Source organism: Budorcas taxicolor, chromosome 4, assembly GCF_023091745.1.
Source record: "Budorcas taxicolor isolate Tak-1 chromosome 4, Takin1.1, whole genome shotgun sequence".
NCBI classification, from domain to species: Eukaryota; Metazoa; Chordata; class Mammalia; order Artiodactyla; family Bovidae; genus Budorcas; species Budorcas taxicolor.
The window spans coordinates 64,045,224-64,067,838 of NC_068913.1; the positions used below are offsets into that span (position 1 = coordinate 64,045,224).

General features: G+C 41.0%; 1 protein-coding gene across 1 annotated transcript in view; it reads right to left on the reverse strand.

Annotated features, from left to right (window-relative positions):
• Window positions 1–17,657: 17,657 nt before the first annotated feature.
• Window positions 17,658–22,615, reverse strand: part of NPSR1 (neuropeptide S receptor 1) — a 157,847-nt gene continuing 152,889 nt past the window's right edge. Inside the window, exons 8-9 of the mRNA XM_052639135.1 lie at window positions 18,811–18,991; window positions 17,658–17,748 (exon numbers count right to left, since the gene is read on the reverse strand). Of these exons, the coding sequence (XP_052495095.1) occupies window positions 17,658–17,748; window positions 18,811–18,991 (272 nt within the window). The remainder of the gene's footprint in view (window positions 17,749–18,810; window positions 18,992–22,615) is intronic.

Genomic DNA, 22,615 nt, shown 5'->3' on the forward strand with positions numbered 1-22,615 from the left:
AGAGGTTGCTGCTTAGGAACAGTCCTGCCCGCTACCATACTGTGGCAGCCCGGTCTAGGAGGCCGGTCTTCTTTCTTTGGTCTTTATGGGATTCTCTTCCTCAGAACCCTGGCCCTAATGCTACATCAAGTGAGCTTCCCTGTGAAGTCATCCCAATTCCTCGGGAGAGGTTGGTCCGCACTCCCCCTGGTGCCACTGCTTCTTTCAAGCAGGCGTGGTGTTGCAGCCAGGGCCCCTCCTCGTCCTGGCCACCTTACCCAGCCCTTTGGCAGGCTGAGGGCTGACAGCGCCTCTCTCCCCGTGCATATTCTACTTTAACACAGGGGCACAAAGCAGCCCTGATGTGTCTAAGCTGGAGTTGCCAAGGTGGCCAACACAGTGACGGATACCACAGGACACCAAGTTGCCCTCTCCTCTGAAGAACCAGGCCTGTCTTCCTGGGCTGTGCTGGGCACCCAGCTCTTCCCTTTAGGGCAAGTTCACTCTGTCTCATGCCAAGAGCAGGCTCACCCCCACCCATCCTCTGGACAAGTGCAAGTGCTGCTGTGTACCAGAGGTGGGTTCTGCTGGGGTTTACACTGGATGTCGAGTGCAGCTGTATGTTCATATTTCATTCCCTTCCTTTGACTTGGGGGATTACTCTCTGCTAAGGGACCTTCAGCTCTCATTGGTCAGGATGCTAAAATTCCCGGTCTTGACGTTCTCCCCAGCTAGATCAGAGCTACCTGGAGATGGGTAGGCTGGACAGGCATAAGGGCATGCTGGGGGTGCTGGCCAGGGAGCATTAAAGGGTGCTGCAGGAAGATAAGGGGGTCTAGACTCCTCCTCACTTTTACTTCTGGCAGGTCGAGAAACTTCCTTTCTGAGGACTCCTTGCTCTTTAATAAAGGCAATTCACCAGGGGCTTATTTAATAGCATTTTAACATACCCCAGATATTATGGCTATTTGGCCTATTTGAACTGTCAGTCTTAGATTCATCTCACTTGGTTTCCTTAATAACTTCTGTGTTTGGGGGCAGAGGATTGAGATAATTCAATATATTACCAGCTTCTCATGTTATAAATTTTAAGGGCTGGAAAATTTTAATAAAACTGATAGGCTTTCTCCATCTGGGGTAGATGTGCCTCATTAGTTTACTCATTCTGCCAATTTCAGAACACCTCCTTTTCCTAACTGAGCTCCCTACTGAATGCAAGGCTATGCACACACACAATGCCCAGCACCACAATGTCCTTGAAGAAACCACCTTTATTTCCTCCTATGGCCTGGAGAATTCTTCAGTTTGGCATGAGTTTTGCTGTGGATATCTTCTCCTTTACCTTAACCTCTGAACCTCATACTAACCTAAAAAATAAAGCAAAGATTTACTCTCTTACTCTCCTTTCTTCCCAAAGTGCCAATCTTGCCAAACTCTCTCTTATTTATTCACACCTTATTCCCAAACTTAGTTGCTCAAGCCATCTGACAGGTAGGCAAGAAGAAGCTCACATGTTTGTGGTTTTCTAGGGAATGACATTCTGATAACAATTATGGAAATGAGTTGTTCTAGTCACACAAGGCACAGTGAAAACTGGGGCTAGAAGGAATTGAACAACATGACTGAAGTGACTTAGCAGCAGCAGCAGGGTCCAAGATACCTCCGTGGATGAGTTCCTCTGAACTGTCTGTCTCTCTCTGGTCTCTCTCCCACCTCCTCTCTCCACTTCTGTTTCTCTGTACAGATGCACCATTGTCCTTTCTCTATCAGTTAATTTTCTCTGCATACTCATGGGTCCTACTATCTTACAAGCTTGAAATGGTCCATTGTGACCTCTCCCATTTGATCGTATAAAATTTGGGTTTCAGTTCCCACTAAATGACTCATTCTCTTGGCCACGGTCTGCTGACGAGTCTGTGGATGAACCCCCAGGGGTTGGTGGTCTACCTTGGTCTAATCTGCTTTAGCCAGAAGGTACTAGGCCACATCAGACTGAGCACTGGCCTGAGTATTAAAGGCAGGACAGTGTCCTTCAGAAAAGACTGTGGGTGTGAAAAGCACACTAAAGGGAGCCCATGCCAGCATTATTCCTGCTGTGCTGAGAATCTGAGCTCATCTCTCTATTTCAAGAAAAGGAAGGTGGTCTCCATGGCAGGTGAACTCTGAGGCAGGGAGTTGCTGAGGGTATCAACTTCCTTCAGAAAGAGCCTGGTAATTTGTAAGTAAATACCACGAATCTTCAAAGAACAATAAAAGAATGTGCTAAGGATCCCCTGTTATGTCTACTAAGAATGAACTTTTCTGGACTCTGCAGTCAGGAGTAGGTGGAGAGGGAGGTCAAGAAGGGCTGTTTCTCCTCTTTCACTCAACTTTGTCAAGGGACTTTCCTGGTGGCTCAGCTGGTAAAGAATCCACCTGCAATGTGGGAGGCATGGATTTGATCCCTGGGTTGGGGAAAATCCCTTGGAGAAGGGAACAGGTACTCCCTCCAGTATTCTGGCCTGGAGAATTCCATGGACTGTATAGCCCGTGGGGTCTCAAGGAGTTGGACGTGACTGAGAAACTTTCACTTTGTCCAGGGAAGCCTATTTGTCTGGCCTTCCACAGACTAGTCACAAGAGAGAAGCAAAGGTGATTTTCCTCTGTTTTATACCACGGAAATTAGGAGTGGGTATGTCTTGAGAAAGAGCTAATACAATCTGGATGAAAAAAAGGAAAGATTGTTAAAAGTCAAAACAGGGGGTGCACAAAAAAGAAAACATTCTTTTGATGGGGAGAAATTTTCCCTGGGGAGGTGTGATCATCTTTCTCTAGAAAGAGGCTCCCTCAGTCCTACCTGGTGAGGTTTAATCTGAGTGATTTGAAGGCAGGAGGATGATACTGAGCATGCTCAGCTCAGCTCCACTCACTTTCTCTTGGGCTTGAGCTGTCCACTGGGTATAGAAGTTTTCTTCTGTTCCTTGATGTCTCCCCTGAGTTGCTAACTCACTGCTGTAGGAGAACCTGTCCTGGGTCAGTTCCAGGAAATTGGAGGGTAGAGAAGGCAGGGTGGCCTGAGGGCTTCAAGAAACAACTTCCAGAAATTCTTTAGATTCACCCTTTTCTAAGTCCTCAGAGTTTTTCCCATTCAGCTTGCAGATGAGGTTGAGGGTAGCATGAGAAATACTCAAGGGAAGTTTTTATGGATTATGCTATAAAAGAGAACACACGACTTTTCTTATGATCCATTGCCTAAAATTCATATGGCCAAAGTTACCTGTAAGAGAGGCTGAGAAATGCATAATGCAGCTGTGCCCAAGAGAAAGGGTAAATGCAGATATTAGTGAGCAGTAGCTCTATGTGCCACAGTGCTTGCATGCATGCTTAGTCGCTCGGTCATGTCTGACTCTTTGCGACCCCATGGACTGCAACCTGCCAGGCTCCCCTGTCCATGGGGATTCTCCAGGCAAGATTACTGGAGTGGGTTGCCATGCCCTCCTCCAGGGGATCCTCCCAACCCAGGGATTGAACCCAGGTTCTCCTGCATTGCAGGTGAACTTTTTACCATCTGAGCCACCAGGTAATTCCAAAAAACTGGAATAGGTAGCCTATCCCTTCTCCAGGGGATCTTCCCAATCCAGGAATCGAACTGGGGTCTCCTGCATTATAGGCAGGTTCTTTACCAGCTGAGCTACCAGGGAAGCCTGTTTACCACAGTGGGGAAGCCTAATTCTAGAGTTCATTGTTAGCAGGCTCTCTTGACTGCAGGTGGAGAAGGCAATGGCACCCCACTCCAGTACTCTTGTCTGGAAAATCCCATGGATGGAGGAGCCTGGTAGGCTGCAGTCCATGGGGTGGCTAAGAGTCGGACATGACTGAGCGATTTCACTTTCACTTTTCACTTTCATGCATTGGAGAAGGGAATGGCAACCCACTCCAGTGTTCTTGCCTGGAGAATTCCAGGGACGGTGGAGCCTGGTGGGCTGCCATCTATGGGGTCGCAAAGAGTCAGACATGACCGAGTGACTAAGCATGCATGCTTAGTCGGACATGACTGAAGCAACTTAGCAGCAGCAGCAGCTTGACTGCAAGTACAAGGCACATTTGTTAGTAATAACGGTGTTGTTCTAATCTCTCTCCTGTCACCCTTTGTTTGATTTTATAATCTATTCAAAGCTCTCATGGGGAACAGAGGCTATTTTTGGACCCCTCAACTACAACATTTGGTGCATTGAGAAATAAAACACAGGAGTTGAATAACAAATTGGAGGGAATTGGACTCTAATTTTCTTCAAACCAGATGCGTAAAGAATATGATTTTGGACCTTAAATCCTTTAGACTTTAATATATTTGAACTTTGACTTAATCATTGACTTCAATCATTGAAATTTAATTTCTTCCTAGAAAATTCATGATGAGAAAGGGTTGATATTCAAACTTGGAACATCTTGTAATTGGTATTTTATTGCTGGAATATCTTAACATGATTTAATTTATTTGTAGAGAATATAATGATTAGAGTGACAATATAATTTATCACCCAAACTAGGATAGTTCTGAAAGAAAAAGGAGGCTCTATTAATAATTATGCTGGGACAACAGTCATAAACCTATACTGTTTGGGTTGAGCTGGACTGTATGATCACTCTAGCTATATCGGATAGCATGGAAGGACAATGTTAAGAAAGAGAAATGGAATAGGGAATTAATTAACAGCAATATAGAGATTTAATTGAGATTTTCTGACTCACATAAGAGCCCTATGGGGATCAATTCTAACGTGGTGCCAGGAGGGTCCACATGGGAGCTGTACCAGTCAGGGGCCATACAAGGGAAAGAGGAACCGTGGTAGATATTTCAGAAAGAAGGGGCTTAGTGCAGAATTGGGAGCACGGGTGCTGCTGCTAAATCGCTTCAGTCATGTCCGACTCTGTGCTACCCCATAGGTGGCAGCCCACCAGTGCTAGAGAGCTGAATAGCAAAGAAGAATGGTAGCCTAGGGATTAATAACTGCAGACAGCAGCTACCACCCCTAAGACTGGAGAACAAAAGGAAGGAGGCATTACCCTAGGAGTTCAGAGGAGGGCCCCCAGGACAGGTGCTGAGGTCTCTGGGGCAAGCTCCAGGCCCCTGAGGAGAGGTGTGGTCTGAATCCTGCTAGTAACCCTGAGGAGATGATGGGGAAGCTGATGATTGAAATACAGAAAGGAAGCCCTCTATATTCCCCAAATTGTGTTTTTTTCCATATCCTGCCCATCTCCCTTTGGCAGACCTTACCTAACAAAAAACAACTAACAAAGGAATTGGGAAATGTGGTTTGCAGAGTCCCAGCCCCAGCTTCAGCATCAAATGGAGTGGAAGGTGGGCTTGGAGCAAAGAAACAGTAGGGGCATAAAGGGTCCAAATGAAGTGGGTGGCATTGGGGGAGTACCTGATGAAAGAGGAATAGAAAGGTCTTGATAGAATTTATGATCTCCTCTTCGGAGGATCACCACACCCCTGGCTGACCATAGGCTTAATATTTAATCACAGAGAGTTAAGAACAAATAATTGTGGAAAGTCAGCGGTTGATGATGCTTCTTTATTTCTGATGTGTCCTTTCATGGAGAGATGTCACATTTTCAACTTTTATTTGCTCTTTAGTTGTTTGAAGAGAAAGGAATGGCCTTATCTGTGTCATGAATTTAGAGAGAATAAACTGGGCATGCTCAGCTCAGCCTTCCTCCTCTCCTGGGTGCAAACTGCTTACAGGATGCTAGTGTTCTCCTCTTCCCCTTTATCCATAAACTTATTAGTTCACTAACATTCATCAACATGTACTCTATCCCGGGCACTGTTCTGGTCCAGGGGATACAGCAGTGAACAAAATAGGCAAAGATCCTTGTCTCATGGGAGATGTGGGCAATAAGCTGTAAACATAATTGTAATCACATTATACAGGGCATTGGAAGATGATAGATGCTGGTGCAAAAACACAAAACAGTGCAGGAGATCAGGATTGCTGGGTTGGCAGCCACAGTGTTAAAGAAAGTGGTCTGGGTAGGCTGACTTAGCAAGTCCATTTGAGCATATGAGGAGAGTCGTTTGTCTGCTCTCATTCAGAACCCTGTAAACGCCATAGTTTTAGAGATGAATATTGACCATTCTTGGAGAAGGAAATGGCAACCCACTCCAGTTTCTTGCCTGGAGAATTCCATGGAAAGAGGGGCCTGGTAGGCTGCAGTCCATGGGGTTGCAAAGTCAGACTTGACTGAGCAACTAAGCCTACATACATGCATTGATTACTCTCTTTCTCAGTCCAACCACCACTTGCCCCCAATCCTGGACATGCCCTGAGTGTCTTGTTTGAGTAGGACTGTGGGCTATGGCCCACAGCAGAGATAGGTTTAATCACTAGGTTTACCTGTTGAGGTGTCATCTTGGAGCAAAGTGTAAATCATAATTGCCTATAATTAGTGCTTTACCCTGCTTTGCAAACAGATACACATGGTCAGTTAGCCTACCCACCTCATCCTGCCTCCACTTTGCAGTCAGGACAGCAGTATTAAAGCAATAGCTATTGCTGTAGGCAAACAAATGTGCACACTGTTTTTCTTTAAGGCAGCAATCCTTAAAGTGTGGTCCAGATCCTGGTGAGTGGAGAGGACCTTTCAGGGAGGGTCTGTGAGATCAAAACTATTTTCATAGTAGAACTAGAATATTTCTGGGGCCTTTTTCATTTTCTTTTTCTCTTGTGTACAGGGGAATTTTCCAGAGGTCACATGGCATGGAATAGTACAACAGATTGAGTGCAGAAGCAGATTAAAATACTCCTTTTTTCCCCTAACTACATATTTGTGTGAAGCCTGATTTTCTTTACATATTTCTATCAAAACAACATATTGCCACAGATTGAATGCAGAAGATCTGAAAATCCAGCTGTCTTCTATTAAGCCAAACTTAAAGAGATTTACAAAAAGTTAAAACAAGTTGATCTTCCTGCAAATTTTTTTTGAAGAGGGAAATAGTTACTTTCCGTATAGAAGATATTTATGTTACTAAGTACTGAGTTTATTATTGTGATTTATAAAGGAATTCATAGGTAAATATTAAACAGTTTCTCACATTTAATTTTTAATGCAGTAAATATCTATGGGTATAATCCACATAAACAAGCATGTGAAAGTCAGTCAGTTGTGTCTGACTCTTTGTGACCTCATGGACTATAAACTGCTAGGCTCCTCTGTCCATGGAATTCTCCAGGCAAGAATACTGGAATGGGTTGCCATTTCCTACTCCAGGGGAATCTTCTCAACCCAGAGACTGAACCCAAGTCTCCTTTGCAAGTGGATTCTTTACCATCTAAGCCTCCAGGGAACTCTATAAACAAGCATAAAGGGGTCCCGAGTCTGAAAAGGTTAAGAAAGATTGCTCTCAAGGGCTTCAGTGTAATACCCTATCTGCATGTTTTTACAGCCCGCAGACATCCCTTCAGAGGCATCCTTCCTTGTTCTCAGACATCACATAAACTCATGGCCATGCTTCCCCACTTGATTTCATTTGGGTACCTATCTGCATGTAGAACACTGTATAGTAGGGTCTATCTTCTTGTGGTGAAAGAGCATTTAGTCCAGAGTGGAGAGAAGAAACAACATTTAGTCCTGGGTTTACCTAACCATTATCTGGAGAGTTGCAAGGTGATGAAGTTGGACTCTTAGAAGAACATTTGTCCTCAGGTTGGACCTAGGGCAACTGGACAGAGGTAAGTCAAGATGGCCCACACCCTTCCTGGCCATGAGAAACTTGGCCTTTAAAGACCTGGCATGCTGTTAAGCACTGGTTCCTAAGTACTGGCGCCTCAAAGAGCTGCAGGAACCCCTGCACAAGAATCACCTGAGTTGCTTGCTGTATGTACAGACTTCCAGGCTGTACTCAGAGACCAATGAATCAGAATGCAGTCGGAGATCTCAAGATCTGTACTTCTTTCCTAAGCCTGTGAGTGATTCTGTGATGCAGCAAGATTTGGGACCCTTTGATCAGCCTGCTTAAACCCTGTCAAATCATCATGGAGATGAGTCAACATGCTTTTGACCCAAATATTTCTCCTGGCCACCTCCTGCAGGCTCAAAGTATCTACTGTTTTTGGCAGTTAGTTCTTTGGCAATAGGGCAGCAATGCCTCAAATGTTCCCTCTTTACATGAAATCCTCTCTGGAGGAATGCTGATGTTGCTGTACTTGGGAAGTAACACAGCAGGTGTGTTATCTACCTGCTACACATGAGGGATGAGAAAGGGCAGAAAGGAGGAGGAGACTCTTTGGAAGGACATGGAGATTGGAGTTATGAGTAGGAACTTCAGGACTCCAGGATCCCTCAGTAGGCAACAAGAGAACAGAAGCTAGATATTGATTTCCACTGGACTGACACTCAAGACTCTATGGAGGAGCCAAGATATTTCTGCAGATTTTGAAAAATGTTGGCATCAATATTCCTGTTACTGGATGTGAATGATACATTGCTGGCTCAGAATGCAGAGAAGGAACCCAGAAGCATCTTTGGGCCATCTCATCTCAGCTGTTTCTTGTGTGTAATCGAGACCCAATTGATCACCTTCCTGTTTCCAATCTGGCTGCCTTCTCTGCAATACTTCCAGAATAATGGTTCTAAAAGGCTTTGGAAAGCTACAGTTTTAGAAACTTTTTATTGTGAAATATAACACACATTCATAAAAGCACACCAAATGTAAATATATAGTTTAATGAGTAATTAGAAAGTGAACACCTGGAGCAAGAAATAGAACCTTACCAGCCCCTCTTCTGCAGGCTCCCTCCCAAACACAGCTCTTTCCCATCCCACAGAGGAGCCCCACTCTTGGCTTTTATAAATTACTTTATAAAAGTAATTTCCTTGCCTTGCTTTCAATTTTATCGACTGTGCATGCATCCTTAAATACAATAGTAAAAATTGGGTGGTTGTGAATTTTACATAATTGAAATCATATAGTACTTTTAGTATTAATCTTCTTTACTTTTATGTTTTTAAAGATTTTTTTTATGATGTGACAAGCAGCTGGGGTGGGGTTTTTTTTCGGTTATTTTTGGTGCTATAAAGTACTTTATTGTATGAATATATCATAATTTTTTAAATCTGTTGTCCTGGTGGGCATTTGTTTCACCTCCAATTATGGTTCTTATAAATCAGTATTATCATGATTGTTGTTAAGTTGCTGAGTTGTGTCTGACTCTTTTGCGACCCCATGAACTGTAGCCCACGTGTCTCCTCTTGTCCTTGAGATTTTCTAGGGAAGAATACTGGAGTGGGTTGCCATTCCCTTCTCTAATTATTATGAATATTCTTTCACATATATTAAGACTCACATAATTATACTCTTCTGTAGTATCTTTACTCAGGAACAGAACTGCAAAGTCACAGGGTATATACATCCTTAATTTTATTAGTTAAAGGCTAGAATAGTCATAGGAGCTTTCCTGGTGGCTGAGATGATAAAGAATCTGCCTGCAATGTGAGAGACTCTGGTTTGATCCTTAGGTTGTACTAAATATTTACCACCAGAAAACAATGAAAATTTCTGATGCTTCACATCCTTACCAACACTTGATATTGTCAAAGTTTAAAATTTTTGCCAATCTGGTGGGTGCATATTAGTATCTCATTGTGATTTAATTTACTTTTCCCTGACTTCAGTGAGATTTAACATCTTTTCATGTGGTGTTTAATTGGCCTTTTGGAAAATTTCTTTTCTGAAATCAAGTCCTGATCACTTTCTATCTGTTTTAAATTGTCTTTTCTTAGTGATTTATGTGAGTTTTACATATTCTAAATTCTAGATCTTGGTCATCTGCAAATATTTCCCATTCTGTCACTTGCTTTTTCACCCTTTTTTATGATGTCTTTTGATTTTCTAATTTTTTGGTAATCAAATTTATTAATCTTTTCCTTTAAAAGCAGCAGTTTTTGTGTTTTGTTTAAAGAGCTCTTGTCCTATTCAGCGATCTTAAAGATATTCTCTTACATTATTTCTTCAAGGTATTTTATTTCATGCAGTTAATTTATTTACTCTGACACAATACTATAACTTTCATTATTATGGCTTTGTGATAAGATCAAGTATCAAGCTGATCAAATATTCCCACTATTTTTTCTTGATCTAAAATGTCTTGGCTAATTTTGGCCTTCTGCATTTCTCTATAAATTTTTAGAGGCCACTTGTAAAGTTCCACAGAATTCCAGCTGGAGCTTTGATTGGTACTATATTAATCTTACTGATTGATTGGAGAAGAATGGATGATTTTATGATAAATCATGGTGTATTTATTTCTACATTGAATTAGTTCCTCTTTAATACCTTTCAATAGTACTATGATTCCTCCATAGAGATTTATACACCATTTATGAATTTATTCCTAGGAATTTGATCTTTGAAGGCTATTGTAAATTGCAATTGAAAAATAATTTTCTATTTGTTGCTCTTGTGTGGAAATGATATTGACTTTTGTATATTGATTTTGTATCCTGCAACCATACTAAACTTTATGATTACTTTTAATTATTTGCAATTATAATTATTAATTCTAATAATTATATCTTATTTTGATATTCTATTCATTTATATCAATAATAAATTGATTTTTATTATACATTGCCCATCCTTTTACCTTTATCTTTTTGTTTTTGTTGCTTTACTTTTGTTGCTAGGATCTTAGTACAATGTTGAATAAAGTGATGATAATAGCATTTTTTTACTCATTCATTCTTTATTTCAAAGGGACTATCCCCAAGTTTTATCATTAGGATTTTTGTTACATAATCTTTAGAGTTAGGGATTTCTTTTTAACTCAAATTTGTGAAAATCTTTTATTGTGCCTTAATGCCCAATAATTTTATTGAACATTTCCCCTGTATCTGTTACACTGATAATGTGTTATTTTTTAACTCTTGTAATCTATTAGTATAATGAGTTATTTGAGTAATTTTCTAATATTAAGCCAACTTTGCATTCCTGAAATGAATACAACTTGGTCACGTGTTTTAGTCTTTTTATATTTTGCTGGATTTGGTTTGCTAAAATTTAATTTGGAACTTTTGTTTTTATTTTCATGACGAAATTTCACTTGTAATTTTCCATTTGGTAATATCTTTGTAGGTATTTGACATTATGGCATTTTTAGTCTAATAAATAGTTTCAAGTCTCCTGAATAGCATAAGTATATAGAATTGGAGTTGCTTTTTATTTAAATTGTGATAGAACTCTCCAATGAAGGCATATTTTTTCTTTAGTAGTTATGATATTTACTACGCAACTTTTCTGTTTATTCTTATGTCAGTTATAGTAAGGTGGCTGTTCATCTATATTTTCAGTTTGCTTTAGTATAAACTTGATCATCCATTCAGTTCAGTTCAGTCGCTCAGTCGTGTCTGACTCTTTGCGACCCCATGAATCGCAGCATGCCAGGCCTCCCTGTCCATCACCAACTCCCGGAGTTCACTCAGACTCGCGTCCATCGAGTCAGTGATGCCATCCAGCCACCTCATCTTCGGTCGTCCCCTTTTCCTCCTGCCCCCAACCCCTCCCAGCATCAAAGTCTTTTCCAATGAGTCATAATATCCCTTTATTATCTCTTTATTGACTTCAAGACCTGCAGAGATATCCTTAAAATAAATAATACTGCTTATTTGAGCCTTCTCTCTCTTTTCCCTTTGACCAGTCTCACAAGAGGTTTATTGCTTTTATTATTTTTTCAAAAAACAGAATTTTGTCTTGAGCTTCTAAAATTACATGTTTGTTTTCTATTTTATTAAATTTACTCCTGCTCACTATTTTCTTGCTTGTATTTCCTGTGGCTTTGTTTTGGTGAATTTCCCTAACTTCATGAACTAGATGATTTATTCATTAACTTCAAGGAAAAGAAAAATTCTTCTTTTTAGTCCCTTGTTTGTATCCCACACTTTTGGTATAATTTCATTATCATTCAATATGATTGTTTTCTACTTTCCATGTACTTTTTACTTTGATTATAAGTACTAAGAAGTATAGTTTCTGATTTCTAAACCTGGTAATCTTCTAGTTAAGCTCCTGCTCTTGAGTTCTAGCATAATTGCATTGTGATCAGAGAAACCAGTCTGTTTGAACTCAATCTTTTGAATGTTTTCAAGCTTATTTTATTTATGGCTGACATATGGTCAAGTTTTGTAACTACTTCACATGTGCCTGAAAACCATTTATTTTGGAGTGATAGGATAATGTGCTCTACCTGTGTTATTCATGTTGTTCCAGTTATGCAGATCATTCCTAGTTTTTGTCTCCTTCAATTACTGAAATTAAGTGTGACAAAATTCCCCACTATGGCTGCGGACTTGTCTATTTGTTTGATAGTTCTGAAAACTTCTGAAAATACATATTTTGAGGCCATCTTGCAAATGCTTAGAAATTTAGAGTTATATCATCTTACTGAACTAAAACATTTATCACTTGAAATGTCCCTGTTTACTGCCACTAATGCTTTTTTTCCCCTTAAAATGTACTTAGTCTTTATTAATAGAGTCTCACCAGCTTTTAGTACTGTTTCCAAGGAATACCTTTGTCCATTCTTTTATTTCCAAACTTTCTATGTCCTTGTGTTTTAGGCATGTCTCTTGCAAATAACATATAGTTGTTTAAAAGTCTAATCTAACAAAAACTGGAGTATATAATCTGCTTACATTATTACAGTTACTAATATATTTGAAAAATCCACCATTTTTCTGTGTGCTTTCTATTTGTCCCAGCTATTCATATTTCTACTTCTTTCTTTTCTTGCCTTTTTTAGACTGCTTGAGTCCTTTTATCATGTTTTTCTTCTCTTTAGCTTCAAAGTTATATAGTTCTTTATTTCTGTTATTTTAGTGATTACAAACTACATTCTTGAAATGAAAACATGCATCTTGGTGTATCAATGTCTAATCTATATTCTACCCACATTCCAGGTAATGCAAGGACTGTAAGAAATTTAGCTATCTTAATTTTGTCTAGACTTTATATATACACTATTGTTGTATATGTGAGTATGAATACTGAGTCACTTCTTTGGGACCTCTTAGGGGGTCCCCAAATAGTCAGAAAACCATGAGACTACATGACTCAAGCCTCTGTCCATCTTAACATTCTCTATGCATTATTGCACTTTAAAAATGTTAATCAAACCAGCCCTGCTGAGGATAATGCAGTCTTAAAATGAAGCTGCAGAGAAATGAGGCATGTGTTTTTCAGGTTTCCAAAAGTGAGGAGATTGGCCCCTCAACAGGACCATCTACTTTCAATCAAATGGAACTGAAAAAATGCAAGAAACACTGTTCATTTCAGTTCAGTAGCTCAGTTGTGTCCAACTCTTTGTGACCCCATGAATTGCAGCACTCCAGGCCTCCCTGTCCATCACCAACAGAGTTTTACCCAAACTCAGGTCGATCGAGTCAGGGATGCCATCCAGCCATCTCATCCTCTGTCGTCCCCTTCTCCTCCTGCCCCCAATCCCTCCCAGCATCAGAGCCTTTTCCAATGAGTCAACTCTTCGCATGAGGTGGCCAAAGTACTGAAGTTTCAGCTTTAGCATCAGTCCTTCCAAAGAATACCCAGGACTGATCTCCTTTAGGATGGACTGGTTGGATCTCCTTACAGTCCAAGGGACTCTCAAGAGTCTTCTCCAACACCACAGTTCAAAAGCATCAATTCTTCGGTGCTCAGCTTTCTTCATAGTCCAACTCTCACATCCATACATGACCAATGGAAAAACCATAGCCTTGACTAGATAGACCTTTGTTGGCAAAGTAATGTCTCTGCTTTTTAATATGCTGTCTAGGTTGGTCATAACTTTCCTTCCAAGGAGTAAGCGTCTTTTAATATCATGGCTGCAGTCACCATCTGCAGTGATTTTGGAGGCCCCCAAAATAAAGTCTGACACTGTTTCCACTGTTTCCCCATCTATTTCCCATGAAGTGATGGGACCAGATGCCATGATCTTCGTTTTCTGAATGTTGAGCTTTAAGCCAACTTTTTTACTCTCCTCTTTCACTTTCCTCAAGAGGCTTTTTAGTTCCTCTTCACTTTCTGCCATAAGGGTGGTGTCATCTGCATATCTGAGGTTATTGATATTTCTCCTGGCAATCTTGATTCCAGCTTGTGCTTCTTCCAGCCCAGTGTTTCTCATGATGTACTCTGCATATAAGTTAAATAAGCAGGGTGACAATATACAGCTTTGATGTACTCCTTTTCCTATTTGGAACCAGTCTGTTGTTCCATGTCCAGTTCTAACTGTTGCTTCCTGACCTGCATATAGGTTTCTCAAGAGGCAGGTCAGGTGGTCTGGTATTCCCATCTCTTTCAGAATTTTCCACAGTTTATTGTGATCCACACAGTCAAAGGCTATGGCGTAGTCAATAAGGCAGAAATTGATGTTTTTCTGGAACTCTCTTGCTTTTTCCATGATCCAGCAGATGTTGGCATTTGATCTCTGGTTCCTCTGCCTTTTCTAAAACCAGCTTGAACATCTGGAAGTTCATGGTTCACATACTGCTGAAGCCTGGCTTGGAGAATTTTGAGCATTAATTTACTAGCGTGTGAGGTGAGTGCAATTGTGTCGTAGTTTGAGCATTCTTTGGCATTGCCTTTCTTTGGGATTGGAATGAAAACTGACCTTTTCCAGTCCTGTAGCCACTACTGAGTTTTCCAAATTTGCTGGCTGTAGTGAGCTATATTCATATGACCGTAAAAAAAGTATAGTTGCCAGAAGGCCTGTAGCTCACTTAAGATGACTCTAGAAGAGCAGAACTACTTTATTTCCTGCTAAACATAATTTTGTTTTCCTGTTTCCCCACCAGATGCAGGCTTGTGGTCCCTTCTGACACTGTGGATGCAGAAGGAAGAGGCAAAGTCCTTTCTGTATATGGATGTCTAGAGTTGTCATAGTGATGTGGGGAAGCAAGTTGAAGCTGTGTGTTTGGTTGAGAACAGATACTTTTTTCTCATCATTAATCACAAATTAAAGCCATTGAAAAGGTATGGGAAATGTTGCTTGGCAAAATTAAACTTCCGTTAAATTATGCTCAACACAATCCCTGGAAGCAAAGTTTTTACCATTCATATTTAATTTAGTTCAGTGAAGCAGAGACACTTATTTTCTCTAGCATGGCTAAATATATTAAATACATCTATCCTTATTATCCTAAATTTTTGCCTATGCCTGAAACTAAGTGATAATGTAATCATAGGTGTCTGTGACATCTTGGTGTAGGAAGTAAGCATCTTAATTTTATATATCAGTCTGCTGGCTTCTCTGGCCCCACTTGGGCTGCTCCAAGGCTATAAACATGACATCACAACACTAAGCTGCTCATTTTCTCCAAGAGTTCAAACTGTATTTCCTGATTGGGAAATGATGTTTCTCTGACTTCATGGTGATAGATGGAGAAATTACACCTTCTAAAGAGCAAATAACTCGGCTATGAGTCATATAGTCATTGCTCCCCTGGGGAAGAAATTCCAGAAGCTATGACTCTATGGATTTAATTTAAGCCGTTATAATCTCAGAACCTGTATCTGTAAAGAACCCACAAGACTCTCTGCTCCATCCTTATTTTGTTCCCATCTTACAGATGAGACAGTTGATGCTCAGAAACATTAAATAATTTGTTCCAAGGTCATAAGACTATGGAACTATTACCAGCATTCCTTAGTGTTTAAATCATGTTTCCTCAAGCTCAGAAAATACATGAAAATGAGGATCCCAAAGTCCTCACCAATATGAAGCAAGTTTTATTGCACTGGCAGCTTCTCCTGCAGCAGCCTGCACCATTATCTTACTGATTTCCAGTCTTCACTGGGAATAGGAGTCTCAGCACTACAATAACTACAAAGTCACATTCACAGTTTTTAAAGCCCACAAAGACCCTCACTTGACTATCTCCTTAACTTTCAGGGTCTATTGATAGATGAGGTAGGCATGTAATGCCTTTCTCAAACCAGAGCTTGACAGAGGTTGAAAGCATCTGTCAAAAGAACCCAGGCTTCCCATTTTGCCATGTAGGAAGGGCAGCCACCAGATTTTGCACTGTTAATTGGCTCCCATGCAGACAGTTATTTTAGCAATGATTATGTGGGTCTTCTGTAGCACATCTTGATTTAAAGTGAAATGTCAAAAAGCACTTCTCAACCACTCAAAGCTTCCAGGTTTACTCACATTTATCTGGTTGGACAGGAAGGCAGCCTTCAATACTGTTCTGTAGATGTACAACTAGATTATTCAGTCATCTCCTCAAATTCAGAAAGTAATTCTAAGAGAGATGGTAACTGAGGAGTCTGATTTCTACCTAAGAGATACTTTTCTTAAGGTCAGATGGAATTGAAAAGAGAGTTTATGGGAAAAATGCCACTGTGACCTTAAGCATGAAGTCTTTGTGTTGACACTGTAATGAGGAATGGAGTGCTATTAAAATAATAACTCCACTAGCAGTAGACGAAAAAAGACTTAAGCTCAGGATAATTTTGGGAAGGAGGATTTTGCCAAGGAGATTTTAATGTCAAGAATGTATGTGAGGCTAAAAATAAGGAGCTCACGCACATCCTAGAGCTGTGGGTGGGGATGTATATATAATCAAATTAAATTATTCCACTTCCACTTATGGAAAAATCTGATGGCAAAAATTGATTAGAAAACATTTAGTCATATTTCACTTGGATTATGCTTATATATATCAAACTCCAGACTTGTCAAAATAAGGCCCACAAGCGCTTCCCAGCCAAGGTGTTAGATAGACAATGGCTAAAATGTGCAAAAATGATAAAGATATTACAGAAACATCATGCCTGGAAAAGCCACAGGCATTCAGCTCCCAGCTATAGAGAGAGAAGTGTACCTGAGGAATGAGACATGGAACCCAGAGTGGCCTAAATGTGGAATGCAAAGGGAGGAGCCTTCAGAGAGCTGGAAAGACATGTGTGAGCCCCAGGTGCCAACTCAGAGCCTGGAGGTCAGAGCCCCATGACTTTTTGCGCTGTTTCTTTTCCTACCAGATAAAGTACCCCTCAATTTCGATTTTGCTCTGGAGGGCCAGCACTTATGTTCTTTCTGCAAATCATCTGTCGATACAATGGGACTGTGAGGTTGGCTGCTGCCAACACATCCATCTGCCAACCATGGCCATCTGCAGAGGAGACACAAAGCCTCAATGCCTGGAAATGAATTTATTATTTGTTGACATTTCAAGGACAAACATCTCTTTGGCCACAGCTACTGAAACTTGAATCCAAAAATGGGAGGAAAATCTAGGCCCAGGTAAGCCTTTTATTTACTTCTTAAATTGTAATTATAAGAATATGTACAAACATGCTTTGTTAGTCAATCCTCTCTGCTTGCCCAAGCCTGGGCCCTGGGCCAGCAATGTCTCTATCCATTGATTCTGGTGCTGACCAGTGAGAAGGGCAGCTAGGAGTGGTAGGGAAAGAAGGGGTATCTTTCCTGGCTGGTGGAAATAGTTTGTAACTTCCTACTGGCCACTACTTGCTGAGGCAGGTGACACACACTCTTTAGGATGTTTGCCTTGTGCATCCCCCAGGTGATAAAGGTACAGGGCAGAGAAGTTGGCTCAGGCTTTATACGCAGGCCCAAGGTGCTAATGGGAACCCAGGAGAGCTGATAGGGCTCAGCTCAGTGCTACCACTGCCCCATGATCTACATGAATTCCGGCTTGGACAGAACCTGCATCTCATGCTTCTCAGTTCTCTCCCGACATGTCATTCTGGAATCCCGTGATCTCTGCTCCCTAAAGAAAGAACAAAGAGGAAAAATCATTTGTCCTGAATAATTTAACTGTTAGGAGCTAACACTTGGTGGAAAACTTATTAAGGATCAGGCATTGTGCTAAGCACTTTTAATGTACTAGCCCCCACCGTACTTCCCCACCACACACAGCCCTCCTTCCTACTGATCAGCGCCAGAGCCCAGTGACAGAGACAGCACTGGCTAAGATGTAGGCACTGCTACTGCTATTAGCCCCTTTTTACATGTGAGGAAATGGAGGTTTATGGAAGTTAAATCACTTTCCCTAGGTCACATGTAGCTATGAATCAACAATGGCAGCATCAAACCCAAGCCTGTAACCATTCTTGCAGTTCTATCATGGAGACAAGAGGAAAGGGGAGGGCAGGGAGAGGCTGATGGGTGAGAGGCCAGAGGCAAAGCAGGTGAGGCATGGCAGCCATTCTAACATATCAATGATGTTTAGGATCACTGAGAAATGCTACCATCCATCCATAATTCTAGAAGGACTTGAAAGATCTTGTCAACTGATGGAAGAGAGATTCAATGGAGGGCATCAAACCCAAGCCTGAAACAATTCTACTACGAGTCCATCCCCTGCGGATTTTTCCACCTGCCCCCTGTAGATTGTGCAGTAAAACAGCTGAAAACCAGCAGGCTGAGTCATTGTGGGAGGGATCTCATTTCAGCTCTGTAACTAGTTATTCACATAATCTCAATAATGTCCCTTAACCTGTGAGCCTTAATTTGTTTATCTGTAAAATGATCATTCCTTGTGTCCGGCTATCTCCATGGCATTGTATTGAGCCAACGCATGGGGAGAAGCTTTGAACTAAAATAAGGATCGTCTATATGTGACTCGATTAGGATGATTGCTATAGGAGGTGATGTGGTATAGGAGAAAGCATGAGCCATGGCTGGGGGGCCTGGATTTGAATCTGTCACACTAGCGGAAACTTTTTGACTCTCAGTTTCTCATCTATAACCCACCAGGGAGCTCTAGCATGAGGAAGACACAGGTTGGAGGTGAGTGCAGTGGGCTTCCCCATGTCTGAATGCCTCTTACCTGCAGGGGAAGCATATGGAGTTGCTGAAAACACAGTAGATAAGGGGGTTGATGGCACTGTTCAAGGCAGGCAGGTTCTGAATGATCACAGAGGCGTAGAAACGCTCCTTAGTATTTGGAAGGAGGCTGAAATTGTCTAAAATGTTGAAGAGGAAGTAGGGACTCCAACAGCAGATGAAGGCTGGGGAGAAGAGAACCATTAGCACTGTAGCAGCCCACAGCCCAGAGGGCCCTCTGTGTTGGGCCCTGAGTGGAGCTTCAGTGAGGAGGTTCCTTAGCACCTGGGATCTCAGAAATATTTAAAACAGTTGTGTGTGTTCATATTAATGTCATGTTTACTTAAACACACACACATACACACTCACATCTACACATACATACATTACATCCCACAGACGCATTTCTAAAGTTGAGTAAATTTGCTGGAGCTTCTCTATCTGTAAAGGGAAGGTCTGATTTAACTACTGCAGTGATCCTTGAAAGGCTGGGAGCTGTTCAGCATGGCCTTAGCCTCTCATTCTACACTGTGCGAAAGAAAATTCAGCAGATCCCTTTGGAGACTCTATGGTAAAAGACAGCAAGGAACACTTCACAGTGACTCCTGTTTTGGGGTAGGCGAGGGAAAGGGGTGGTAGCTAATGTTTCAAAACAGCCTGGCTAAGTCACAAGATTCTCAATTTTATTTTCCATTTCCAAGTCAGCCTCTCCAGGCAACACCCACACTATATACCCCTTACCGAGTCCATTAGTGTGCATGAGACCCTGATTCTGCTTGGATCCAAATCCTCAGAGGAAGGAGATGAGAAATGGAGACCCAGAGTGCAACGGGCCAATTTTATGTGCCACCTTGACTAGGTCATAGGATGCCCAGATTTTTTTGTTAATCATTACTTCTGATTATTTCTGTGTTCTCAGAGTATTTCTGAATGAGATTAACATTTGAATTTGTAGATTAAGAAAAGTAAACTGTCCTCCCTAGTGCGGGTGGGCAGTGATCTATCCATAGGTTTGAATACAATAAGAAGGGTGAGTGAGAGAGGAGTCACTCTGTTTGCTTGACTGTCTTCTGGCTAAGACTTGGATCCTCTTTGGCCTTCATACTTTGACTCAGACTGAGACGACACCATTAGCTCTCCTGGATCTGGAGATCTGGGGACTTTTCAGCTTCACAGTCAAATGAGCCAATTGTTTACAATAAATATCTATATCTATATGTATCTATCTATCTATCTATCTATCTATATATATATATATATATATAATTTCTCTGGAGAATGCAAATTAATACCATAGAGATAAACCTTCTTGGGATTGACTGGAACCCACATGTGCTCTCTCTTACTTTCTTGCCCCATCCTGTCCACTCTCTTTCTTCCCTTTCTCAGTCATAGCATTTTTCCTCAGGGAAGTCAGGCTTCCTTTGCCATCTGACTGTAGGAATCAGCTTGTCACCATAACTCTTTGACTGACACATGTATTTTTTCCCTCCTTGACCTTGACAATCTGTTAAAAGGGAACAGTTCTAACACAAAGACCACTGAACATTCTAGGCTCTGGAGGTAAAGCCTGGCATTGGCGCAGATAGTAGTTCTGGTGCATGGAGGGGCAAAGCTTCTGTTTGGGGGAATTTTGAAAATGCGTGTGTGTATATTTGTGTGTGTTGTGTGGGTCCTGGTTTTCCTGGGGATACCTGTCCTGCATCATGCAGCCAGTCCCATCCATGTCTCATACATCCTTCAAATGCCCATTTGGACATTTATGGAGCAGAGAATCTGTTTATAATGACCCCAGTCTAAAAACCTGATTCTCTTTTATATATGACCACAAGATTTTAAATAAATACTGAGTTTTCCAGAAGTCCAATTCCCTTGCAAATAGAGGAAAGATTACTTTGTTTAATTTGGAACTTTAGCAGGATTTGTTCACCTATTGGGAAAATAAAGTCACTGACAGCAATACTGCTTTATTTTTTATGTCTCCATGAAAACACACCTGCATTGGTTTGCATTTGTAATTATTATTACTTCATTATTCTACTAAGGACTGTATCCAAGTATTTATATATTGAAATCTGTATTATTTTATTATCAATTATTTTCTTCCTAGTCTCCCTTTATGTTATACACTGATCTTTTAAGAATTATGTTAGCTACATAGGTTTTTGTATACATTTCATTTCAGAATGGTAAAGGGGCATTACAAAATATTTGTTATAGGAAGGGGCATTTTGGTCTGATTGCATTGTTGACATGGCTGACCTCCTGTGGACTTTCTTGTTCTCTGACTAAAGGGAATCCAATGCCTATGTATGTGGCTCCTGATTATAAAAGGTTGTACTGGCTCTGAAACACATATATAAGGTATGCTTCGTGCCTCAACATCCAGGGAATGTGTGTCATGTTTCTGATTGTCTGGGAAAGCAAGATAATCTCCGATCTACTGCAGAAGCTTCTGGAAAGGGCTTTGAGCCCCAGTGGGTGGTATATGCTCTATCCCTGGGTCTGCCTGCAATGTTGTCTTGTGATTGTATTCTCCTGGCTGAGTCACACGGCATGCGGTCTGTTTGGCATTTTGCAGATGCACTTTAGAAAGGTGAGAGGGACAGTTCTGGTGACAATGTACTCGCAGAGCTAACATGAGAGCTATGCTCCCAGAGGTCTTAAGAACCACAAGATGGGTAGGGAGGGGTAGTATTTTGAGCTAAGTAAAAAAAGGAAATGACACAAATCTTTTCCTTCATGCATATCCCCATTTGTTCTTTCAACAGATATTAATTAAGCACAGTGTGCAAGGACCCTATGAGCCCTTGGTGATAATGTAAGGAAAACAAAAGCGAAAGTCATTGCTTGTGGGGATTTTGCCCCACAAATAGACAATAAACAGATCAACATAAATCCTATACTGTCAAGTGGAAGTAGAAATATGAAGAAAAAATAAAGTAGGGTAAAGACTATAGGAGAGACTTGCCAAGGAGGCCTTTCTGAAGAGGTGGTGTTGTTGGAAAGCAAGATGATGTTAAGCCATGGCATGGATAAGCCGTGCCACCATCTGAAGGCAGGGCATTTCAGGTGGGAAATATTGCAAGGTATGAACAAGTTGACATTTGAAGAAACAGCAAGAAAACCAGTGTGACTTATATATAGAATGGGCAAGGAAGAGAACTGGGGCATGGGGATGGATACTTGGCTGGAGGACAGATCACACACACTGTAAGACATGGGAAAAAGTACGATTTTATTCCAGTGTAATGGGAATCCATAGGTGAGTTTGCAGGCTAGTGATAGTGTTTGATTAACATTTTTGAAAAGATAACATTATCTGTTTTACAGAGAAGGATTAAAAGAAGATCAGTTGCAGTTCCAGTGTTCCAAGGAGAAGTTGGTAGGAGCTTAGATCAAGGAAGTAATTGTACAGATGCTGAGAAATGGTTGAATTTGAGAACTCTTTTGCAGGTAAAGCTTCTGTGCCTTACTGATAGACTACATATGTGGCGTGGAAGAGAAATAGTATAATGACAGACAGATGACCGACCCTTAGGTTTTTGGTATGGATGAAAGATCAAGTCATTTACTAAACTCGGGAACACAGGAGGACGAGTAAACTTGCAGGAGATAAGAAAGCATGCTGAGACTTCTGGTTTTTCATGTTGAGTATGCTAAGCTTATCATAAATAAAAATTTCAAGTAGAATTATAAAAAAATTTCAAGTAGAAATCATAGATATAATTTCTAAGCAAAGGAAGTGTTCCAAAGAAGAACTGAGCAAATGTTGTTTAGAAATCTGGCATTTTGTTGGCTGTGGTTAC